Consider the following 20665-nt stretch of genomic DNA (forward strand, 5'->3'; position numbering starts at 1 on the left):
CTCTCATCACCTTTCATAAACGGTGAATGTTGGAGGGAGACTCGGGGCGAAGGGAGGCGGGAGAGGAAAGAGGCGGAGAGAGGGAGGCAGGACGGATGAGCGTCAGTGAGGTTGTGGAAGCTCTTTGGAGCAACAGTTAGCAAAGCAGGAGGAGGCAAAAGAAGAACATTCAGAAGGAGTGGGACCTCTGGCCACCATCTGGAGGACGTCATTTTTAAAGACGGGGTGCCGCGTGTGGTGAGTGATGGAGCGGTGCACTCTGAGCGAGGGGGAGCATCCTGCTGATGCTGCAGTTCAGGTGGACTCGCTGCTAACCTCCATCATCATGTGACACTCTGCTGAAGGAGGACAAAGGATCTCCGCAGACGTCCTCTCCAGAGAAAGTTCCAGAATGCTCCCCGTTTGGTTTTTCCTGCTGCCCTCGCTCCTCAGAGCCCAGGTGACTCCAGCAGGAGATGTGATGGAGGACGTGAGCAACAACAACATCAGCACAGGAGACCCGCCAGGTCCCTCAGACCCGACAGAACCTGCAAGCGGGGCCACAAATATCTCCCAAGCTCCCCTGGAGGATGACTGGACCCCCGCGGAGAACTTCTTGTACACTGGAGATTCTTCTGCAGTGGAGGTGAGGCGCTGCTCGCGGGCCTACGGCCTACTGGGTCAGTCCGGACCACTTCCAGACAGCTTCAGCGCCCCTCTGAGACCGGCGCTGGACGCTTTGGCCAACACGGCCAATTTTCTCAACATGATCTTCCAGGCCAGCGACCTGCGGGAGAGTACAGTGCAGGAGGACATGGAATGGTACCACGCTCTGGTCCGGGCCCTCCTGGAGGCAGACGGACTCATCCGGCGTTCCTTGCTCACCTTCGACAGCGACCCCTCCAGCCCGGCGCCGCAGCTGGTGCTCCGGGCCAGTCGTGGCCTGGCGAGCAAGATGCAGGCCATCGTGCTGCAGGACTTATCCAAGACTTGGGAACGCCTTCACCTGCCGCCCCCCGCCCCCGACGACAGCTGGTTCCGCCACTTCAAGTTCCCGGAGTCCAGTCCGCTTCAGCCCGCCTTGTCCAAGAGGGTCCTCCTCAATGACCTCAGCACCTTGGACACGCCCAAGTGGGGCCGGGGCGACAGCTACGTGACCAACAGCAGCGGGGTCCGCTGGGCCAGCGCCCCCTACCTGGACTGTCAAGATGGCCGCTTTGTGCCCAGGTGGATGCTCACCTTGTCCACGTCCTTCTACGGACTCAAGCCAGACCTGACACCTGAATTCAGGTACAGCAGACACACACGTTGATGATGTCACACATGGACTTCTAACACGCCAAAAGTTTTGGGACAGCTACAGGAAGTGAAAAGTGAGGGCAATGTGGTGTCTTAATCAGCTTGAAGCTTGAAGTCCATAGGTGGACTTTTGCGGGGTCGTAGTTCTTCCACACCAAACTCCTCCTAGCATGCCTTTATGGACTTTGCTGCGTACACTGGGAACCGGACAGGGTCTTCCCCAAACTGTTCCCACAAAGTTGGAAGCATACAATTGAGTGTTTTGCTAAGCTGAAGAATGAAGATTCAGGGACAACTCAAGTCCGGCCTCTCATTTATGTATTCATTGATTACCGGATGTGTCCCAATACTTTTGTCCATCTAGTGCCACATCCGACCAACTGGTCATTTTCCACGTCGGCATACTAACAAATATCTACGTGCAATACCCGTGCCAAAAAAAAACCTATATCCGTGCCGCAAGGCATGCTGGGTAGCTTTGACATACTCTTGATATCCAATGTTGTATTATTCATAGTTCATATTGTTGGTGCAGACGGACTACCCAGCAATAATAGTTTTAGCTTATATGTTATGTTTAGCGCTTAGTTTTCATTTTGTTGCACCGTGTTCAAGTCATTCTGCTTGATGCCCCCCCAAATTGTTTAACCCAATGTGGCCCCAGAGTCAGTAAGTTTGCCCACCCCCGATCTGGTGTGTCAAATATTTACCTTATTAGTTATTCTTCCTGTTTTGCTCTTTGTTGACCCGTGAGTAACACAAAGTGTGTGAAAAAGTGACATTTTTGTGTGTTCATATGTAGAGGCGTGATCCGTGTTGACGTGGACATCCAGGATGTGGACTTGGATCAGTGCGTCACAGGAGACGGCTGGTTTGCCGACACACACCAGTGCAACCGCACCAGCATGGAGGTAAACACGGCGTCAAAAGGAAAGGAAACGTTGATATGGATGTGGACAATCAGCCATGAAAACACACACTACACAACGTGTCACATGGGATGAGGGAAGAGAAGATGTCATTATTTGTTTTGGCTGGTAACGTCAGCTTGCATTAGGTCAAAAGGGGGCAGGGACTCGATATGTCCAGCAGATGGCGCTATGGTGAAAAAAGCACAATTCTTCCTCTTACATCATCAAAAACTACCCATCATCATTGTGTGTGTGTGTGTGTGTGTGTTCGCTCCATTCATTCACACTTTCAATCTGCCCCCGCCCCCTCCGCCCCTCGGAGCCCACCTGTCACCTCATTGTCTATTTAAAAATGGCGGCGCTGGGCAGCGGCCTGTAGATGATCTGATGGATTACGGTGCTAATCCGGCCCGTTGACACACTCCCTCCCGCTCCGCCCCTCCCTGGTGGAGGTCCCAAACACATGCAGAAGAAGAAAAGGCCTAAATATCCGCCAAATCCAGCGGGCACCTTTTGTCCCGTCCTACCTGGCTTAGCGGGTGCAAAGCGAGCAGAGATTGTACTGGGTCAGGAACTCTTTCCCTGTCATACTCTTGTCATGTAACTAATATATTTTGCAGAGTTTCGGGGCTTTTTTTAACTTTTGATCAGCTTTTGAACAGCTGACTTCCCTTTAAAAGGGACCTATTATGCTTTTTTCCACTTTTCTGACCAATAAATGTCGTTAGAATGTTATATTATCGTTTTAAACCATGCCAAAGTTTTAGATAATAAGATTTGCGCATTTGGAAGTGAGCCTTGAAAGAAGTTTTGGATGGCTCTGAACGCTGGGTTTCAGAAGGCGTGGTAAAACTGGCCCTTTGTGATGTCACAGAGAAGCGGACTTCCTTATATGGGCGGGGCTGTAAGCCAGATAAGCTCTCTGCTTCTCTGTTAACGTGGCTAGCAACGACTCGTACGGGAAAGCCACATTTGTTTACAATTCCTAGAGACGCCACCTTCGGGTACAAGTGGTTGGAGTTCCTGATTCCAGACCAGCAAAAAAATGCATTTTAATCTGTTAACAGCTTTTCCAACTGGACTGTGGGCCACTATGCAGCTGGACTAGCTAACAAACTTTCTGAATCCCTACGTCTTTCCAACGTTACTTAGTGGTGTGGAAGACAGAAGGGGAGTCATGGAGCAAAAGCGCTTGTCTATGTAGCATTATAGAGTGTGCACACAGGGTGAGGGGTTTGCTAATAGCCTTTTCCCGCCACAGTTAGTGGCTTTTTTTTTTTGAGGATGCATCCTTCGGTGGAAAAAGTTTGGCCATCCCGTTTTGCCGAGATACACGATCACATCCAGCCGTGTGTTGTTGGCATACACAAGCATGAACATAACTGCACTGAGCATTAAGTTATCTATAATCCATATCACATTAATGTTCAGGCTGTGCCATTAGACCTCGCCGCATCTGAGAGGGCGGGGTTACAGGATATACGGGGTTGTGTGTGTGTGTGTGTGTGTTTGTGTGGTGATGGATGAGATTTCTCCAGAAAAAGGATAAAAGACTCAGTGGTGGTTTTATGTGTCCATTTAGCTTTTAACTTAGATTAAGGCACAACTAATACATGTGTGTGTGTGTGTGTGTGTGTGCGTGTGTGTTGTCGTCCAACTGGCTAAAGTGAAACTGTGTCAGAGAAACACGACCTCCTTTCTAACCTTTGTTTTTTTATTCAGGTATCGTCAGAAGAACGCGCTGTAGTTTAGAGGCGGCCATCTGTTGTTTTAGGCAGTCCTAGTGTCATATGTGTGTGTGTGTGTTATATCATCACGCGTCATACAGTATGTGTGTGTGTGTGCATGATATGTTGTCAGGGACAAACGCACAGCAACATCCAGACACAGAATTGATCCAGAACACTTAATTAGTAATGGTAATGGTTTTCATTTGAACATGCATCAGATTACAATTGAGTGCATCCCATAATCAGTTCCCAGTTCCACATGTCCAAAAGGAGTAGGAAGAAGCAAAGCTTATTAAATCCTACCCCTCCATCTGGTACTTTTACAATCAGTAACTGTTACATTTGTTCACTTCCTGCTTTCCATAATACAGTTTTAGGGTTTTTTTTGTTTTTTTTTTTAGTCAGTCTATTATATTGCAAAGTATTACCTCTTAAGTCTTTTGCGTTTGTTTTTGATCTTGTAGTATTTATGCCAGTGCAGTATTTTTACATTTTCCTGTTGCATGTGTTATATGGCGTTTCTGTGTTTTGCAGCATTTGGACACAGAAAACGGGAGAGTTATTGATGCTAACATTTACACAAGCAGCTGTTAAACACAGAAGTAATGAAAATGAACCTTCCCCCATTATTTTGGAGTGAAAATATGCACAAAAATACTAACTGATGTACTATACTAATGTACTCAGGTTGGTCTAAGATTTCTAGGGTTGTATATATCTCGGTGAGAGATGATTCTATATACATCTAGATACACGGGTTATGATACAAAAACAGTATATTTAAAAACAGAACCATTCTATACTGTGTACAGAATGTACAGTGTACATACTGATTTATTTATCTTAGATCACGTGTCACATCACAGGTAGGTGCGCGCGCATGGGGGCATGTATATGTACCTGTGTGTGGTTTCTGTTGTGGTTTACGTATGTGTGGGAACAAGCACACAAAACAATACTAGTGAGGACAAACTTTTTAAGTTTATAAGTAAGATATAAGACTACAATGGAACCAAGCACAAGCACAAAGCCCAATATACAATATACACAAGTTAGCAATATCTTCACAACTGAACCGCAACACAGTAGCGATGCTAACGAGGCTAACTAACAGGCAGTTAGCAAAGTTTGCGAGTAAAGGTACAAAACACGATACAACAGGGATATAGACCGGCGGCGTCTTACGTTAAATAAGTGAGAATAAACGTTACTCACGTTTATAGACGCACACGGCTTTAAATAGCATCAACTCCCGGAGCTAAACTGTTCCAGTGACATCAACTTCGGAAGCTAACAGCTACCGTGACACGTTCAGGTACCCGACCAGCGCAGCGTAGTAATTCCGAGACACGCCCGCACACATTCATTCATTTTCTACCGCTCATCCTCATGAGATTCACGGGGGGTGCTAGAGCCTATCCCAGCTGTCTTCTGATGGCCAGCCAATCACAGGGCACATATAGACAAACAACCATTCACACTCACATTCATACCTATGGACAATTTGGAGTCGCTAATTAATTCATTAACCTAGCATGGGGAGAACATGCAAACTCCACACAGAGATGGCCGAGGGTGGAATTGAACTCGGGTTTCCTAGCTGTGAGGCCTGCATGCTAACCACTTGTCCGCCATGCAGCCTAAAATACTTACTTCCTTCTCGCAGTGCGTGCCCATCCCGGGGCGGGGCTTCAGGCTGGGTCAGTACTGTTGTCGCTGTAAAGAAGGATACTACAACCCTGAGGCAGCCAATCAGGACACAGGTAACCATGGCAACACCAAATATGGTCTTTGTCACATTGATGGCAGCAGGAAACAAACATGTTTATGACATGAGTCTGACTGTTCATGATGATGCAGATGGCGGCGGCGAGAACACGAGCGAAAGCGGCACCAGCAGTCGGTGTTACCCGTCCATGCCCACCTGCCTGCCATGCTGGCCGGGTTGCCGTAGGTGCCAGGATGGCGCCCCGTGCTGGGTGCAGGAGGACTGGCCGCTGAGGGCTGGCGTGCTGGCTGTGCAGGGGACCTTCATGGCGCTCATCTTCATCAGCATGCTGGTGGCTTACCGCCATCGACGGAGCAGGGTGGGTCGGAACGCCAATGACCTTTTCCATGAAAGCTTTTTTATAAGCTAATATGTTAACACGATGGCGTCTTTGTCACTCCCCACCTCAGAGGATACGGGCGTCTGGACTCCTGCTGCTGGAGATCATCTTGTTTGGATCGCTGCTCCTCTACTTCCCTGTAAGAGTTCATCTCAGAAGGAGATGTTATGTTGTCTTCAAACACCTTCCACAAAGAAAGATAGATAAATGGCGGTCACATGACCAAAGGAGGAGAAGCCATTCTATTTGTGAATTAATTGTGAATTGGAATGTATTTTCCACTGGCTGTCACAGTCTGCTGGCATCGGGGCCTTTGAATGCACCAACAAATTCACCAGCAGATGGAAAACACTTTGTCGTGTGCATGAGTGTGATGGTCAGGGCTGGAATTGAACACGTCATGAGTTTTGTCCTTGCTGGCGGTGTCTACTAGTCTACTAGTAGACTGGAATGGCCAGATCTCATAAGATAGCGTCCCTAATGAAGTGGCTCCAATCAGATTCCTTTTCACGCATCTGTGGCTGTGCACGGCGGCCAGATTAGAAGTTTACAGCTCAGTGCACCGCGCCATGAGGATTATAGCATAATGCCTGAAGGGGCGGTACTAGCGGAGAAGCATAACGTGTTTTTTTGTTCTTGCGACATAATCAATCTTTGAATTTGTTGGTGCGTTCAAAGGCTGATTTGTAGTCGTTTAGCTAGTACAACACGGAACGTTTAGCCTGTGCAAATGCTAAAGTTGCGTATGCTAAGGTTTTGGGAGCTTCTTGCTGTAATACATGGGGGGGGCGCCCATTTGCACTGATTAAAAGCTGCCATCTTTAGTGCACGTTGTCTGCGTGTGTTTCGCTCTGAGCTGCTTTACGGACACAATGATGTGCAGCCGCACTCACACTTTGACCTTTTAGCTGATGCTCTCATCCCGAGTGGCTGACGGCGGAATGAGCGCTAATTCCTGGATTACGGAGGTCCGCTCACTAGAAGGCACAACTGCTGTCAGACATCTTGTTTCCCTTTTGAAACCAAACTGTCAGTTAGGTTGCTGGTTCAAGTCAACATGGAGAATTTAAAGCCTGTTCCTGTGGTCGGGATATTCAACTAAGTGGGTAAATCCCAGGAATAATATGATTTTATATGAATCATTATTGTTAATTCCTTTTATTTAGCATATAATGTCAATGCAAAGGGGCTGCACGGTGGTTGAGTGGTTGAGGGCAGACCTCACAGCTAGGAGACCCGAGTTCAATTCCACCCTCAGACATCTCTGTGTGGAGTTTGCATGTTCTCCCCGTGCATATATGTGCCCTGTGATTGGCTGGCCACCAGTCCAGAGTGGACCCCGCCTCTCGCCTGAAGACAGTTGGGATAGGCTCCAGCATAAACAACACAAAAATGGTCGTTTTACATGAAAATAACTATTTATTTACTAATATAATACAATTAACTATTTACAAATTTCACATTTGGAACTGACACACGGGTTCAATTCCACCCTCGGCCATCTCTGTGTGGAGTTTGCATGTTGTCCCCGTGCATGCGTGGGTTTTCTCCGGGTACTCCAGTTTCCTCCCACATTCCAAAAACATGCTAGGTTAATTGGCCACTCCAAATTGTCCATAGGTATGAATGTGAGTGTGAATGGTTGTTTGTCTATACAGTGAAGAAAATAAGTATTTGAACACCCTGCTATTTTGCTATTTCTCCCACTTAGAAATCATGGAGGGGTCTGAAATTTTCATCGTAGGTGCATGTCCACTGTGAGAGAGATAAACTAAAAAGAAAAATCCAGAAATCACAATGCATGATTTTTTAACAATTTATTTGTGTGATACAGCTGCAAATAAGTATTTGAACACCTGAGAAAATGAATGTTAATATTTGGTACAGTAGCCTTTGTTTGCTATTACAGAGGTCAAACGTTTCCTGTAGTTTTTCACCAGGTTTGCACACACTGCAGGAGGGATCTTGGCCCACTCCTCCACACAGATCTTCTCTAGATCAGTCAGGTTTCTGGGCTGTCGCTGAGAAACACGGAGTTTGAGCTCCCTCCAAAGATTTTCGATTGGGTTCAGGTCTGGAGACTGGCTGGGCCATGCTAGAACCTTGATATGCTTCTTACGGAGCCACTCCTTGGTTTTCCTGGCTGTGTGCTTCGGGTCGTTGTCGTGTTGGAAGACCCAGCCACGACCCATCTTCAATGCTCTGACAGAGGGAAGGAGGTTGTTCCCCAAAATCTCACAATACACGGCCCCAGTCATCCTCTCTTTAATGCAGTGCACTCCTCCTGTCCCATGTGCAGAAAAACACCCCCAAAGCATGATGCTACCACCCCCATGCTTCACAGTAGGGATGGTGTTCTTCGGATTGTACTCTTCATTCTTCTTCCTCCAAACACGCTTATTGGAATTATGACCAAAAAGTTCTATTTTGGTCTCATCTGACCATAAAACTTTCTCCCATGACTCCTCTGTATCATCCAAATGGTCATATGCAAACTTAAGACGGGCCTTGACATGTGCTGGTTTAAGCAGGGGAACCTTTCGTGCCATGCATGATTTCACATCATGACGTCTTAGTGTATTACCTACAGTAACCTTGGAAACGGTGGTCCCAGCTCTTTTCAGGTCATTGACCAAGTCCTGTCGTGTAGTTCTGGGCTGATTCCTCACCTTTCTTAGAATCATTGAGACCCCACGAGGTGATATCTTGCATGGGGCTCCACTCCGATTGAGATTGACCGTCATGTTTAGCTTCTTCCATTTTCTAATGATAGCTCCAACAGTGGACCTTTTTTCACCAAGCTGCTTGGTAATTGCTCCGTAGCCCTTTCCAGCCTTGTGGAGGTGTACAATTTTGTCTCTGGTGTCTTTGGACAGCTCTTTGGTCTTCGCCATGTTACAAGTTAAAGTCTTACTGATTGTATGGGGTGGACAGGTGTCTTTATGCAGCTAACGACCTCAAACAGGTGCATCTGATTCAGGATGATACATGGAGTGCAGGTGGACTTCTAATGGGCAGACTAACAGGTCTTTCAGGGTCAGAATTCTAGATGATACACAGGTGTTCAAATACTTATTTGCAGCTGTATCACACAAATAAATTGTTAAAAAATCATGCATTGTGATTTCTGGATTTTTCTTTTTAGTTTATCTCTCTCACAGTGGACATGCACCTATGATGAAAATTTCAGACCCCTCCATGATTTCTAAGTGGGAGAAATAGCAAAATAGCAGGGTGTTCAAATACTTATTTTCTTCACTGTATGTGCCCTGTGATTAGCTGGCCACCAGTCCAGGGTATACCCCGCCTCTCCCCTCAAGACTGTTGGGATAGGCCCCAGCACCCCCCCGCCACCCTTGTGAGGGAAAGCGGTGAAAAATGAATGAATGAATGAATGTCAACCATATTTTACTTCACCAAATAGTAGTCGTGAATAAAGTCCGAAAGTCACAGAAGCGCTGAGCTAACACTAGCCAAAGGTCACCTACAGTCATCCCTTGTTTATCGCGGTTAATTGGTTGCAGACCCGACCGTGATCAGTGATTTTAGGATTTAATAGTAAAGTATGATTCAATATTAATAAATGGAACATATTGATAGTTAGCATAAAAAAAACTAGTTTTGACTATTGAAATAGAGCTCTGTAGACATGAAATAACACCCCTATAGTCACCTTTACACTCCTATTACTGTAAAGATACGGGCCCGTCTACATGTCACTAAAAGTCCTCATTGTGGGCCTCTGCAGGTCTTCATCCTGTACTTCAGGCCCAGCACGTTCAGGTGCATCCTGCTGCGCTGGGTTCGGATGTTGGGTTTTTCCATCGTCTACGGCACGCTCACTCTGAAGATGTACAGGTGAGATGATTATGTGTGGAGGTACTCGCTTGTACAACTTTAAGGTCGGCACAAATACCTGACAGGTCACCTCTTTGCAGGGTCCTTAAGGTGTTCCTGTCCCGCACGGCCCAGAGAGTCCCGTACATGTCCAGCCTCCACCTGCTGAGGATTCTGGGAGTGATGCTGATGACCGTCAGCTGGTTCCTGTGTGCCTGGACGGTGGGGGTCCTGCAAAACCGCGACCGGAACATTCCGGTGTTTGTGACAGGCAGCACATATGAGGGCCAGGACTTCAACCTGTGCTACCTGGACCGCTGGGACTACATGATGGCTGTGGGTGAGTAATTGGAACACATAATCAGGAAAGTGTCCCCGTGTCCAGGTAGCGGTAGGATTTGGTAGGATTAACGGGACTGTGGTACCGCAGCCGAGCTCCTGTTCCTGTGCTGGGGGAGCTCCCTGTGGACCGCTGTCCGGCCGGTGCCGTCTGCCTTCCACGAGCCTCGTTATATGGGCATCGCCATCCACAACGAGCTGCTTCTCTCCACCATGTTCCACCTGTGCAGGTAAGCACCCGGTTGGGCCCCCATTGGTGTGAACCCACACTGAGGCAGCATTTAGCCACTATGGCCCCCACCTATCCCAGCTGTCTTCTGGTGCCCAGCCAATCCCAGGGCACATATAGACAAACAACCATTCACACTCACATTCATACCTATGGACAATTTGGAGTGGCTAATTAACCTAGCATGTTTTTTTTTGGAATGTGGGAGGAAACCGGAGTACCCGGAGAAAACCCACGCATGCACGGGGAGAACATGCAAAATCCACACAGAGATGGCCGAGGGTGGAATTGAACCCTGGTCTCCTAGCTGTGAGGTCTGCGCGCTAACCACTAGACCGCCGTGCCGCACTGTTTTTCTTTTTAATTGTGGCAATTATTTTTAATTCTATAAAGCAGGGGTCTCAAACACGCGGCCCGTGGGTTGAATGCGGCCCGCAGGACACTAGTTTGAGGCCCCCGCCTTGATATGGAAGTTTAATGTTAGTGTGGCCCGCGCAAGTTTGATATGGATGCCGTATGGTATCATGTACCCAGAAAAAATTATTACGTTTGATTAATCTTCATGTTAAAGGTTAAATAACTGTTAATAGTTATCCTCCCTATCCGTGTGGAAGTGGTACGTTTTTGGCTATTCAAGTTTAAAGGAAATAACTTGAAGGCTACCGTTTAGGTCGCTAGCTCTCTAGTTTGCGAGTTAGCATGTGTCTCAAGACCCTGCAGTTGTGCAATATGTTGTAAATAAAAAGAGTATAAATGTGACTATAGTCGTGTTTTGTCATGTCTACAGGGCTCTAATAATGCTTTGTTAATTTTAATCTGAAAAAATAATTTGTCTACCCACCAACTATATGTGGTTTCTTAAGTTTTTATTATTTGCCATTTTATTGTTATTATTATATTTATTTATTTATTACTGATTGATTGATTTTCTACCGTTTAGGTCGCTAGCTCTCTAGTTTGCGAGTTAGCATGTGTCTCAAGACCCTGTAGTTGCGCAATATGTTGTAAATAAAAAGTGTATAAATGTGACTATAGTAAAAAAAAAAAATAGAAAATTGGAACCAAAGCAAAGTTTTTTTAATTATTTTTTGTTTTTAATAAATGCGCTTTTTTTTTTTTTTGAAAACCTGATGCGGCCCAGTCTCGCCCGGACCCTAGCTCCAGTGGCCCCCAAGTAAATTGAGTTTGAGACCTCTGCTCCAAAGCACTTTGTGTTGCATGTCTCTGCAGGAAAAGTGCTCTACAAATAAAGTTGATTTGATTTGAACGGGGGACAAAAATTTGGCATGTTCCTGGGGCTAGCCGGGGTGATTTAGTTACCACTTAATTACCAAGTTAATTACCATAAGCGTAATTACCACTAGTAATATCCTGGTGGTCCCAATGGGCAGTCCAACCCTGGTCCCAACAGGAAAAACCCTCGGGAACTCAGGTGGAATGTCGTTGTTGTGCTGTCCCTTAGGTTTACGTTTCCTTCTCTGCATCCCGACTGGATGCTGCTCCTCTCCTTCGCCCACACCCACGTGACCATCACCGTGACGCTGGCTCTACTCTTCATCCCAAAGGTAAACATCGTAGTCTTCTCGTGTGCGTTGATTGTGACGCCGCAGGATCGACGTTCTGCTTGCGTGTTGCAGTTTCTGTACATGAGCAAACCCGGCAGGGAGGAAATCGCCGCTGAGGTGTACGAAGACGAGGTGGATCTGCGGCGGTCGTACCTCAACAGCAGTTTCCGGTCCGCTTGGAGTGAGCGCAGCGTGGATCCTGATGACTTCCGGGTAAACTCCGTTGTTCCCTCCGACCAAAAATATAATTCTGAAATGGAAATCTATCACTGTCGTCATGCAAAACCGTTCTCCACCAAGTTACCTTCTGATGTTCCGTATCTGTCCTCCCCGCCATCCCTCTGTCGTCATGTAACCAGGATGAACTGAAGAGATTATATTCCCAGTTGGAAGTCAACAAAGCCAAGAAGATGAGCGCAAATAATCCTCATCTACCAAAGAAGAGAAGTTCTCGATGCACTTTGGGGAGATCCATCATCAAAAGAATCGCGGTGAGCCGACAGTGCAGTCGCGAGGACAGAGACGGATCCTTCCGAAGCGGGAATCACTCCGGGTCATTTCGGAAGGCAGCGGACAACTTAAGCATCAGAAGTTCAATCAAGTCACCAACCCCGTCTCCGTATAAGTCCCGAAGTGATCACTACTATGTCCGAGACGGGGGCTCCTTCTCGCGGGACTCGTCCACGCTGAAGATCAATGCTGTGAAAAGATCCTCTCAGAGATCCGAGACCGATTCTTTAGACATCCATCCAGCAGTCTGCAAATCGGTCAGTGCGCAAAATTTGACAATTGACACCAACCTGTTGCACCCAGACCACACCAGGCTTCACAAGTCCTGGAGTCTAACGTCGACTACTAATCATTCTGTGGAGAACATGACCATGGCTAACGGGTCCACGTCCCGGCAGAGCCTCTCTATTAGCGAGCAGACCAGGAGCGCGCTACAGTCCGAGTCTTTTGACAAAGCGGAGGTTTGTCCTTGGGAAGTGGAGCAAGGACAATCAGGAGACAAAAGCCACAAGCACGTCACCTACGCCGAATCTCAGGATGAAGAAACGCAGAGTCCCACCTCGCCAGTCGCTCTCGTATGCCCCTGGGACCACTTACTGCCTTTGGAGAACAATCTCCCACAAGACAAGGCAGAATCCGAGTCCCCAAAACCACAGTCTCCAGTGTCCGCAAGCGCACCGGGGTCTCCAAGACCCAAAGTCAATAAAGATCAGCGAGTATTTTCGTTCCGAAACACCACCACCAAGTGGCTGTCGGTCAAATCCTTCCTGACTTCAGTGGAAGCAGCAAGCAGGTCCAGTAAAGACCAACCTTTAAATACAGAAGATTCCGTCTCACAGAAAAGTCAAGAAAGTGTCTCCTCAACATCCAGGTCAGGAACATCCAGTAGACATCCAAGCAACCTTCAAAGAAGAAGCATGACAACCACAGATGGAAAACCTTGCCTAGTCAAGCAGAACGCCATCCGACTGTCCTCTGGGGATTCTTCTGACAGGAGTCCAAGAAGGCTGGTCATTGTCAAGTCCGCCATCTATCCTGGAGATGCGGATGATCTTCAAAGAGACGGAACATATGAAAATGTCCTTCTGTCCAGGCAGAGCAGTAAACGAAGCAGCATAAGCTCCTGGGACACTTCCAGCAGCTCCAGGACGCCTTCGACTCACCGAAGAGGAAGCAAAAGACTTTCATTTCGGAATGTGTCTCATGCGGATATTTGTCCATGGGAAGGACCCTCAGCTCCACAGAAAGGCGAGACCTCCAAGCAGCAGCAAAGCATGAAATCAGACATCTGCCCGTGGGAGACGGCGGCGTCCGCTGTGTGTCCGTGGGAGTCTCACCAGCAAGATATCGTCAAAAGACAAGAAAGCGGTCGTTCAGACGTGTGTCCGTGGGAGTCCCAGGATGTTCCGTCGAGTTCTCATGCCGTCCCCTCAAAGACACAACTGTCTCTGAAACGTTCCGCAGACATCTGTCCGTGGGAGACACCCACAGGAACACCGCTACCGATAATAAAACAAGACAGCGAGTACGCCGATGTCTGTCCTTGGGATGTTCAGGAAAATGCTGAAGTTGTGTATGAGAACCTCAATCCCATCCAGACCAAAGGATCCCTCAAGGTGCCCTCAAGACAAGTAGCAATGAAAGCCGCGGTATACCCGACTATGTCCGGTCAGAGACAACCCAACCCCGCTAAATCTCCAGTCCAGCTTATGGAAAGAAAAATAACCAAGACAGAAGAAAGTTGTCCATGGGATTTCCCAGATCCCCCCCAAATTATGGACGATGGCTGTCCTTTGGAAGTAGAACCAACGACTAGAATCTCACCTTCACAAATGATCATCAAGGCGGACGTCTGTCCCTGGGACAGCGGACAACAGGACAAACTAAATGACCCAAAAGGCGTCTTAACTTCAGACGTTGCATCATTCCAACGGAAGACCGCCAATCTCAGCATCAACGTATGTCCTTGGGACAACGAACAGTCAATATCGGCAAAAACAGACCTAATGTCGAAAAATCACGTGAGACAAGATACTTCCCGAGCAAATATCTGTCCATGGGAGACAGAGGACGCAACGGAAGTCAAAACAGAAGCATCGGAAAAACAACAGCAGCAAGGAGCAGCGGCACAGAAAATTCAGCAAAAGCAGGACAGCGTCAGATCCGATGTTTGTCCCTGGGAGACCGAAGAACCGATGGTTTTGAAAAAGCAAAACAGTTCTCGAGAAAGTGTTTGTCCCTGGGAGACCGAAGGACCAAAAGTACTTACAAAACAAGACAGTTCAAGAGGTGATGTTTGTCCCTGGGAGACGGAAGAACCAAAGGTTTTGAAAAAGCTAAACAGTTCTCGAGAAAGCGTTTGTCCCTGGGAGACCGAAGGACCAAAAGTACTGACAAAACAGGACAGTTCAAGAGCTGATGTTTGCCCCTGGGAGACGGACGAACCAAAGGTTGTCAAAAAGCAGGACAGTTCTTTAGAAAGCGTTTGTCCCTGGGACACTGAAAGACCAAAAGTACTTACAAAGCAGTCCAGTTCCAGAACAGATGTTTGTCCTTGGGAAGTGGAGGTTTTGGAGAAGCGTAACAGTTCTGGAGAGAATATTTGTGAAGACACAAAGAAGCAAGATGGCACAAGAGGAGATGTTTGTCCCTGGGAGACAGAGGAGCGGGACAGTTCTAAAGCGGATGTTTGTTCCTCGGACAAAGAAAACCCTAACAGCACCCGTACCAGCGTATGTCCATGGGAGACTGAGGACTCAGCAGTCCTGAATAAACAAGAAAGCGTACGTCCGGATGTCTGTCCGTGGGAGACAGAAGAAAGAACAGGAAGTGTCCAAGACCAAGATAGCTCTGGAACCCAAGTTTGTCCTGGTGTGATCCAGGATCCGTACATCCCAAGCAACCCCAACGAGGTCTTGGGGGATCAGGGTCTTCTCAGCGAAGAGCAGGACGACGGTACTAAGGCCGGCTTGGCGCTAGGTCGCCGTGACGCCTTGTGTCCCTGGGAGATGGTAAGAAGCAGCTCCGGGTCGTTCACAGACAACAACTCGGACGTTTTCACGTGGGAACCTGAGAACATTCCCGAGGAGGATGAGGATGACGATGCGGAATGTGCCGCTGAGGCACTCATATTCCCTCCTGACCTTTGACCACCCCTGACTTTTGGATGGGCGATGGAGTCCCGTTTCTCTTCCTGTTCCTTCCTTTCATTACCAAGCTGAAGTGGTGCCAAGGCATAGTGCTTGCAATAGCAAATGTAGCCCATGCGATGGCGCTGTTTTTCCAAGTAAACTAAATGAGAATATATTTAAAGCAATGCAGCCAATGGAGATTATAGTGGGAAGGACATAATTTCATAATAATACATAAATATAAGAAGATGTCCAAAAGGTTATGTTCAATGCTAATGTTATTTTAGCAGCATGACGGTGGAAAAGTACAATATCATTCCCTTTGCTATCATTTAATGATTTATCAGGTGTTTTTTATTGGATGAGTTTTATGAATGTTTGTCTTGTTGAAGGAAAGTATAAACATATTCATGTAGGAAGTAAGAAAGCGAGTGTGTGTCTTTTATGACAGATTGCTCAGATTATTATTATTGTTATTTTGCCGGGCAAGTAGGGACATTTTATTTTTGTACTTCCCAATGGTAACAATACAGGAGAGTCATGAGAAATAAATCTTAGCATTCGTGAACATCTGTTTATCGCCATTTTCTCTACTCGTACACATGACGTGTGAATGATCAACGATCATCCTGCCTGCTGATGTTTAGTGACAAAAAAAAAAAAGCTTTGCATGTCCTACTGTGGTTTGAAGCAGCACCACCCGGTGGCTCATTTAGACCACTGCACTGCCTGCGCTTTGGGAACTTGATAGTTGAGGGCCTCGAATTCTTCTCCCGGCTTCAGGTCTGGACCCGGGATCGCTACAGTCTAAAAGAAAGAGTTGGATTGAAATTAATGGAGAGGACGCTTTAAATCAGGGGTCTCAAACACACGGCCCGCGGGCCAAATGTGGCCCGCAGGACACTAGTTTGAGGCCCCCGCCTTGATATGAAAGTTTAATGTTAGTGCGGCCCGCGCAAGTTTGATATGGATGCTGTATGGTATCATGTACCCAGAAAAAATTATTACGTTTGATTAATGTTCATGTTAAAGGTTAAATAACTGTTAATAGTTATCCTCCCTATCCGTGTGGAAGTGGTAAGTTTTTGGCTATTTAAGTTTAAAGGAAATAACTTGAAGGCTACCGTTTAGGTCGCTAGCTCTCTAGTTGGCGAGTTACCATGTGTCTCAAGACCCTGCAGTTGCGCAATATGTTGTAAATAAATAGTATTTGTAGTATAAATGTGACTATAGCAAAAAAAAATAGAAAATTGGACCCAAAGCAAAGTTTTTTTAAATATTTTTGTTTTTAATAAATGCGTTTTTTTTTTGAAAACCTGATGCGGCCCAGTCTCACCCAGACCCGAGCTCCAGTGGCCCCCAAGTAAATTGAGTTTGAGACCCCTGCTTTAAATAATAAAATGGGTGAACAGTTCACAGCTGATCTTAGGCCCTGTCTACACAGAAACGTTCCGGGGATTAGGTTCATCCGGGCGGGAATGGATCACTGATCACACCATGTAATACACAAATCACGCCTACGTGTGGCGCTATAAAGTGACAAAGTCCGTCGTCTTCCACTTCCCCAAGGCTCACCTAGACATAGGACAAAGTGGACAAAGTACTTTTGCGAGTCGTTTTGGAGGTGAGTCGTGTCCGTCGGAATATTCAGATATTATTTTGGCTTGTCGTCAAACCTCGGTTCTGGTCATGTGACAGCGAGGGGATGCAATTGTGCAAAATAAGACTAACAAAAACCGCTGCATGTGACTTGGCAGTGTTTCATACTGGGTGTGTCGCTCCCCGCCTCGCATAAACTTCACTTTTTGGTCATTGTAAATTCCATATTTACAAACGGAACTTGGAAATAAGCCTCACTTACATTTTCAGCAAAAAATAAAAAATGAAAATTTGGACTGCCCTGGTCTATTTATCATTACTCGCCTTAATGATGGGGTCCTTGGCAGGGGCCCAGGATGGCATGATCTTTCCATGGAGCCGCCATCGGCCGTAGGGGTTGACGAGGTGTCGCTCAATCACCAAGTACTCCAAGACGTCCTTTGGTTGCTCCTCGCTGCCCAACATCAACCTTCCAAAGCGGTCATAGATGGCCAGAGTCTGCAGGATGACACATTCCTCAACCTCAACTACGGCGCTACATCGCGGTTCCGACACTTCTAGCGTTTCTTCTCAAATTTATTACCACTGAACATCTGACATTTACTTTTTTTTTTTTAATTTGCTAGCCACCACCGGAAGAAAGCATTTCACATGTATGAAGTCTTTACTGTTCAAATGTAGCCAGTAATAAATAATAAATGGAGTTGTCGAACCAATAACACTCATCGTAAACACATGTCCAGTTAACCACTCTTCCACTGTGCTGGATAAACATGTCCGTCATTATTTACTAGGTGTGTCGCAAGATTTTGCGAGATAAAAACAGGATGAGATTTCAGTCTCACGATAATAAATAAATAAATGAATGAATGACACGATAAATGAATAAATGGATTGATTGACACAGGACGATGTGATTGGCTGCATCTCACCTGTCTGGAGTGCATGCGCACCGTCACCTGGCCGTACAAGTTGCCCTTGGTGACCATGTCAGGGCAGCGGGCGTGGACCACCTTGGGGGCCTCCAGCGACTCCACAAAACGCCAGCGGAGGGTCTTGTAGCGGTTCCCTCTGGTCATTTCCTGTGCGGCAGACGTACGTGTGATGGGAGCTGCATTAAAAAAAAGTGCTGACGGGCAGGTGAGGGGAACTTACGGGGTAACATCGCTCTGTCACCAGCGAGTGAAGTTTCTCTTTGTTGAACCTGAAAAAAAAACAGCCAGAAGATGTTCATCGGAGCAGCTTGTGTGAGAACTTTACGTTCCGCGTCTTACGTGCACAGTGCGTTGTGGGCCTCGATGAAGAGTTCTTGAGCTCGCTCAGCGAAACCCTTTGTGGAAAACTCCGAATCAAACTCTTTTATCTTACGAATCCTGTGAAGATGACAAAACAGCAAACTCTTTGAGTTGCCTTGTTGGCCCCAAGAAGAATCAGACATGGCTGTGGAGAGCATCTTACGCCAGCTGCGAGGAGGCGCTCTGTCGTATCTGCTCGGTGCGCTGCTTTAAACCTTCTTTTGACAATGACGACAAACGAGCGTCTCCCTCTGGAGGGACGTAGGGGTCAAAGATTCCCGCTAATAACCAGGAAGACATGATCAAATCTGACATCTGGTGCAAACAGTTGTGATATACGTTTGAAGTCCACAGTACCGGTGCAGGAGATGTTGATGGGCCGCTCTATGTATTCCTGTCGGAGCACAACGCCGGCCGCTCGCGCCTTGGCCTCTGGGTTCATGTCCCTCTTGCTCTTCAGGCCCACAGCTGGAGGGATGAAGTAACGCTTCTTGGTCCTCACGGGCACGAGAAGTGGCACCGGGTGTTGCCGCACACCCACTGAGGGTTTGACAACCTGATGGGAGAAAAAAGAAGTGAATCGATGGTTTCAGTAGCCGGTGCCCCCCCCCCCCCCCCCTCTCGAACTAAACATGCTGATACAGCGGCGAAAGTTGGGAAAAATCTATGGAAGCTACTTGGGTTGGTTTAGTTTAGCAGAGGATGATAGTCAGGAAGTCCTCGGGAGCGCTTGGAAGTGTGACCAATCACGGCAGAGTGGGCGTGTCCAAAGGAGGGCCGTAAATTAAAACAGACAGTTTTGGAAATCCAAGGAAATACCGCTGTGATAGGTGCAGATTCTGGAAAATCTAGAAAGCTTTCTGTGCAGGGTATTGTGTGCTGTATATTAGTCCACAACTCATTAAAAAAGGGTCATAAATATAAAAAAAAACCTTATAATTAGAATTGCATTGGTGACTAAATCTTCCTTAACCACAAACACTGGCATTACAATGTGATGATGATTTTGTAGAAATAAATTAAGGTAAAAGTAACCTTAAATGTTCATGTAGACCTTTCATTCATCATCTATTTGTATTTATGCATTTCCAATTGTTTTCTGCGTGTAAAACTATAACTGTAAAACTGTACAACGTGTTTCGGTTAGTGTTCGGTTAGCGTTCATTTCGGTTAGAGTCGGACCTTCTGGAATGGATTGAGACGCTAACAATTATACAGGTTCCACTGTATAAAGGTTTGGCGCCAGTACAATTACACACACATGTCCTTAGCACTCAGTATTTGTTTTTAAAATTATAACTATTAGGTCATTAAGTTATAACCAAATTATAAACAATTCATCAGCAGACAGTTGTCCTCCAACTGGTTGTATTATTGCAAGCTAATGCTAGCCACGGTGTCTTCGTGAGATATTATACTTTTTTTATTATCCACGTACTGAAATAATGTCCGTTTCCTCAATTGTTTGACAATAGTGACCATAAGTACGCATACCTTTAAACTGCTCCATGTCGCTCGCTGAAATGCTGTGAGTATCCTAGTCATGGGCGCCGCCATGTTGATGCGGAAGCCTCATGGGCGGAAGCTACAGAAAAAAACTATATCCGGTCATGGTTTTCAAAATAAACACTTTTCTTGGTGGCGTTCGTTCAGATAATGGCTTTGGTTTGGTAGGACTGGGTCATGTAAGTGATGGTCAAAACAATATTTCAATGTGTATTCCTCATTGGCTAATATCTGGACCGTGCGTAAGTCAGCTCTATATTGTGCATACACAATATGAATACTGCATGCATACTTGTGTACAATACATAGTTTGTTTTTTCAACACGAACAAGTGTTGTTGTGAATGCCGCCGTTTCACTTCGTAATATATCTGTGAATTATGATATATCCATCTATCCATTTATATTATTATATAATCATTGATAATAGCAATATTATCACCAGCAAAAAGTTCGCTTCTCTGACGATCATCACACATGCATGTGCAGCCCAACAAAGAAGACGCGTTCTGTGACGTCACATGGCTCGTGCCCGTGTGAACGGGTCAGTCAAAGGGTGACGTCACACACACCGGCGTGACGTAGCACATGCTTCGCGCGCACACATGCCCTTTGCGACCTGCCAGCC

At 46.6% G+C, this 20665-nt stretch overlaps 2 protein-coding genes across 3 annotated transcripts; one reads left to right on the plus strand and one right to left on the minus strand.

Moving 5' to 3' along the window:
• gpr179 (G protein-coupled receptor 179) lies at positions 1–16722 on the plus strand. The gene is made up of 11 exons (XM_058082278.1): positions 1–1269; positions 2081–2189; positions 5586–5682; positions 5780–6006; positions 6098–6166; positions 9776–9885; positions 9966–10204; positions 10295–10433; positions 11895–11997; positions 12070–12210; positions 12357–16722. Exons 1-11 carry the CDS (start codon positions 392–394, stop codon positions 15654–15656), a joined length of 5412 nt encoding a protein of 1803 aa, XP_057938261.1. The 5' UTR covers positions 1–391; the 3' UTR covers positions 15657–16722.
• Positions 15915–20131, minus strand: mrpl45 (mitochondrial ribosomal protein L45). Of its 2 annotated transcripts, none has more exons than XM_058082290.1 (8): positions 20027–20131; positions 18890–19088; positions 18696–18813; positions 18512–18610; positions 18393–18441; positions 18170–18319; positions 17562–17735; positions 15915–16445 (listed from the first exon to the last, which is right to left on the minus strand). In XM_058082290.1, exons 1-8 carry the CDS (start codon positions 20087–20089, stop codon positions 16347–16349), a joined length of 951 nt encoding a protein of 316 aa, XP_057938273.1. In that variant the 5' UTR covers positions 20090–20131; the 3' UTR covers positions 15915–16346. The 2 variants fall into 2 exon arrangements, with proteins under 2 accessions (XP_057938273.1, XP_057938281.1); XM_058082298.1 differs by lacking the exon at positions 20027–20131 and adding an exon at positions 19568–19635.
• Positions 20132–20665: the final 534 nt, after the last annotated feature.

The sequence above is a fragment of the Doryrhamphus excisus genome, chromosome 1 (assembly GCF_030265055.1).
Source record: "Doryrhamphus excisus isolate RoL2022-K1 chromosome 1, RoL_Dexc_1.0, whole genome shotgun sequence".
NCBI lineage: Eukaryota > Metazoa > Chordata > Actinopteri > Syngnathiformes > Syngnathidae > Doryrhamphus > Doryrhamphus excisus.

Coding starts and splice junctions, on each gene's coding strand:
- gpr179 (XM_058082278.1), top strand. CDS start 392: ATGCTCCCCGTTTGGTTTTTCCTGCTGCCCTCGCTCCTCAGAGCCCAG. Junction 2,190..5,585: donor GCAACCGCACCAGCATGGAG/GTAAACACGGCG, acceptor TCCTTCTCGCAG/TGCGTGCCCATCCCGGGGCG. Junction 11,998..12,069: donor CTCTACTCTTCATCCCAAAG/GTAAACATCGTA, acceptor TGCGTGTTGCAG/TTTCTGTACATGAGCAAACC.
- mrpl45 (XM_058082290.1), bottom strand. CDS start 20,089: ATGGCGGCGCCCATGACTAGGATACTCACAGCATTTCAGCGAGCGACA. Junction 18,320..18,392: donor TGACAGAGCGATGTTACCCC/GTAAGTTCCCCT, acceptor TCTGCCGCACAG/GAAATGACCAGAGGGAACCG. Junction 17,736..18,169: donor TGCGCATGCACTCCAGACAG/GTGAGATGCAGC, acceptor GTCATCCTGCAG/ACTCTGGCCATCTATGACCG.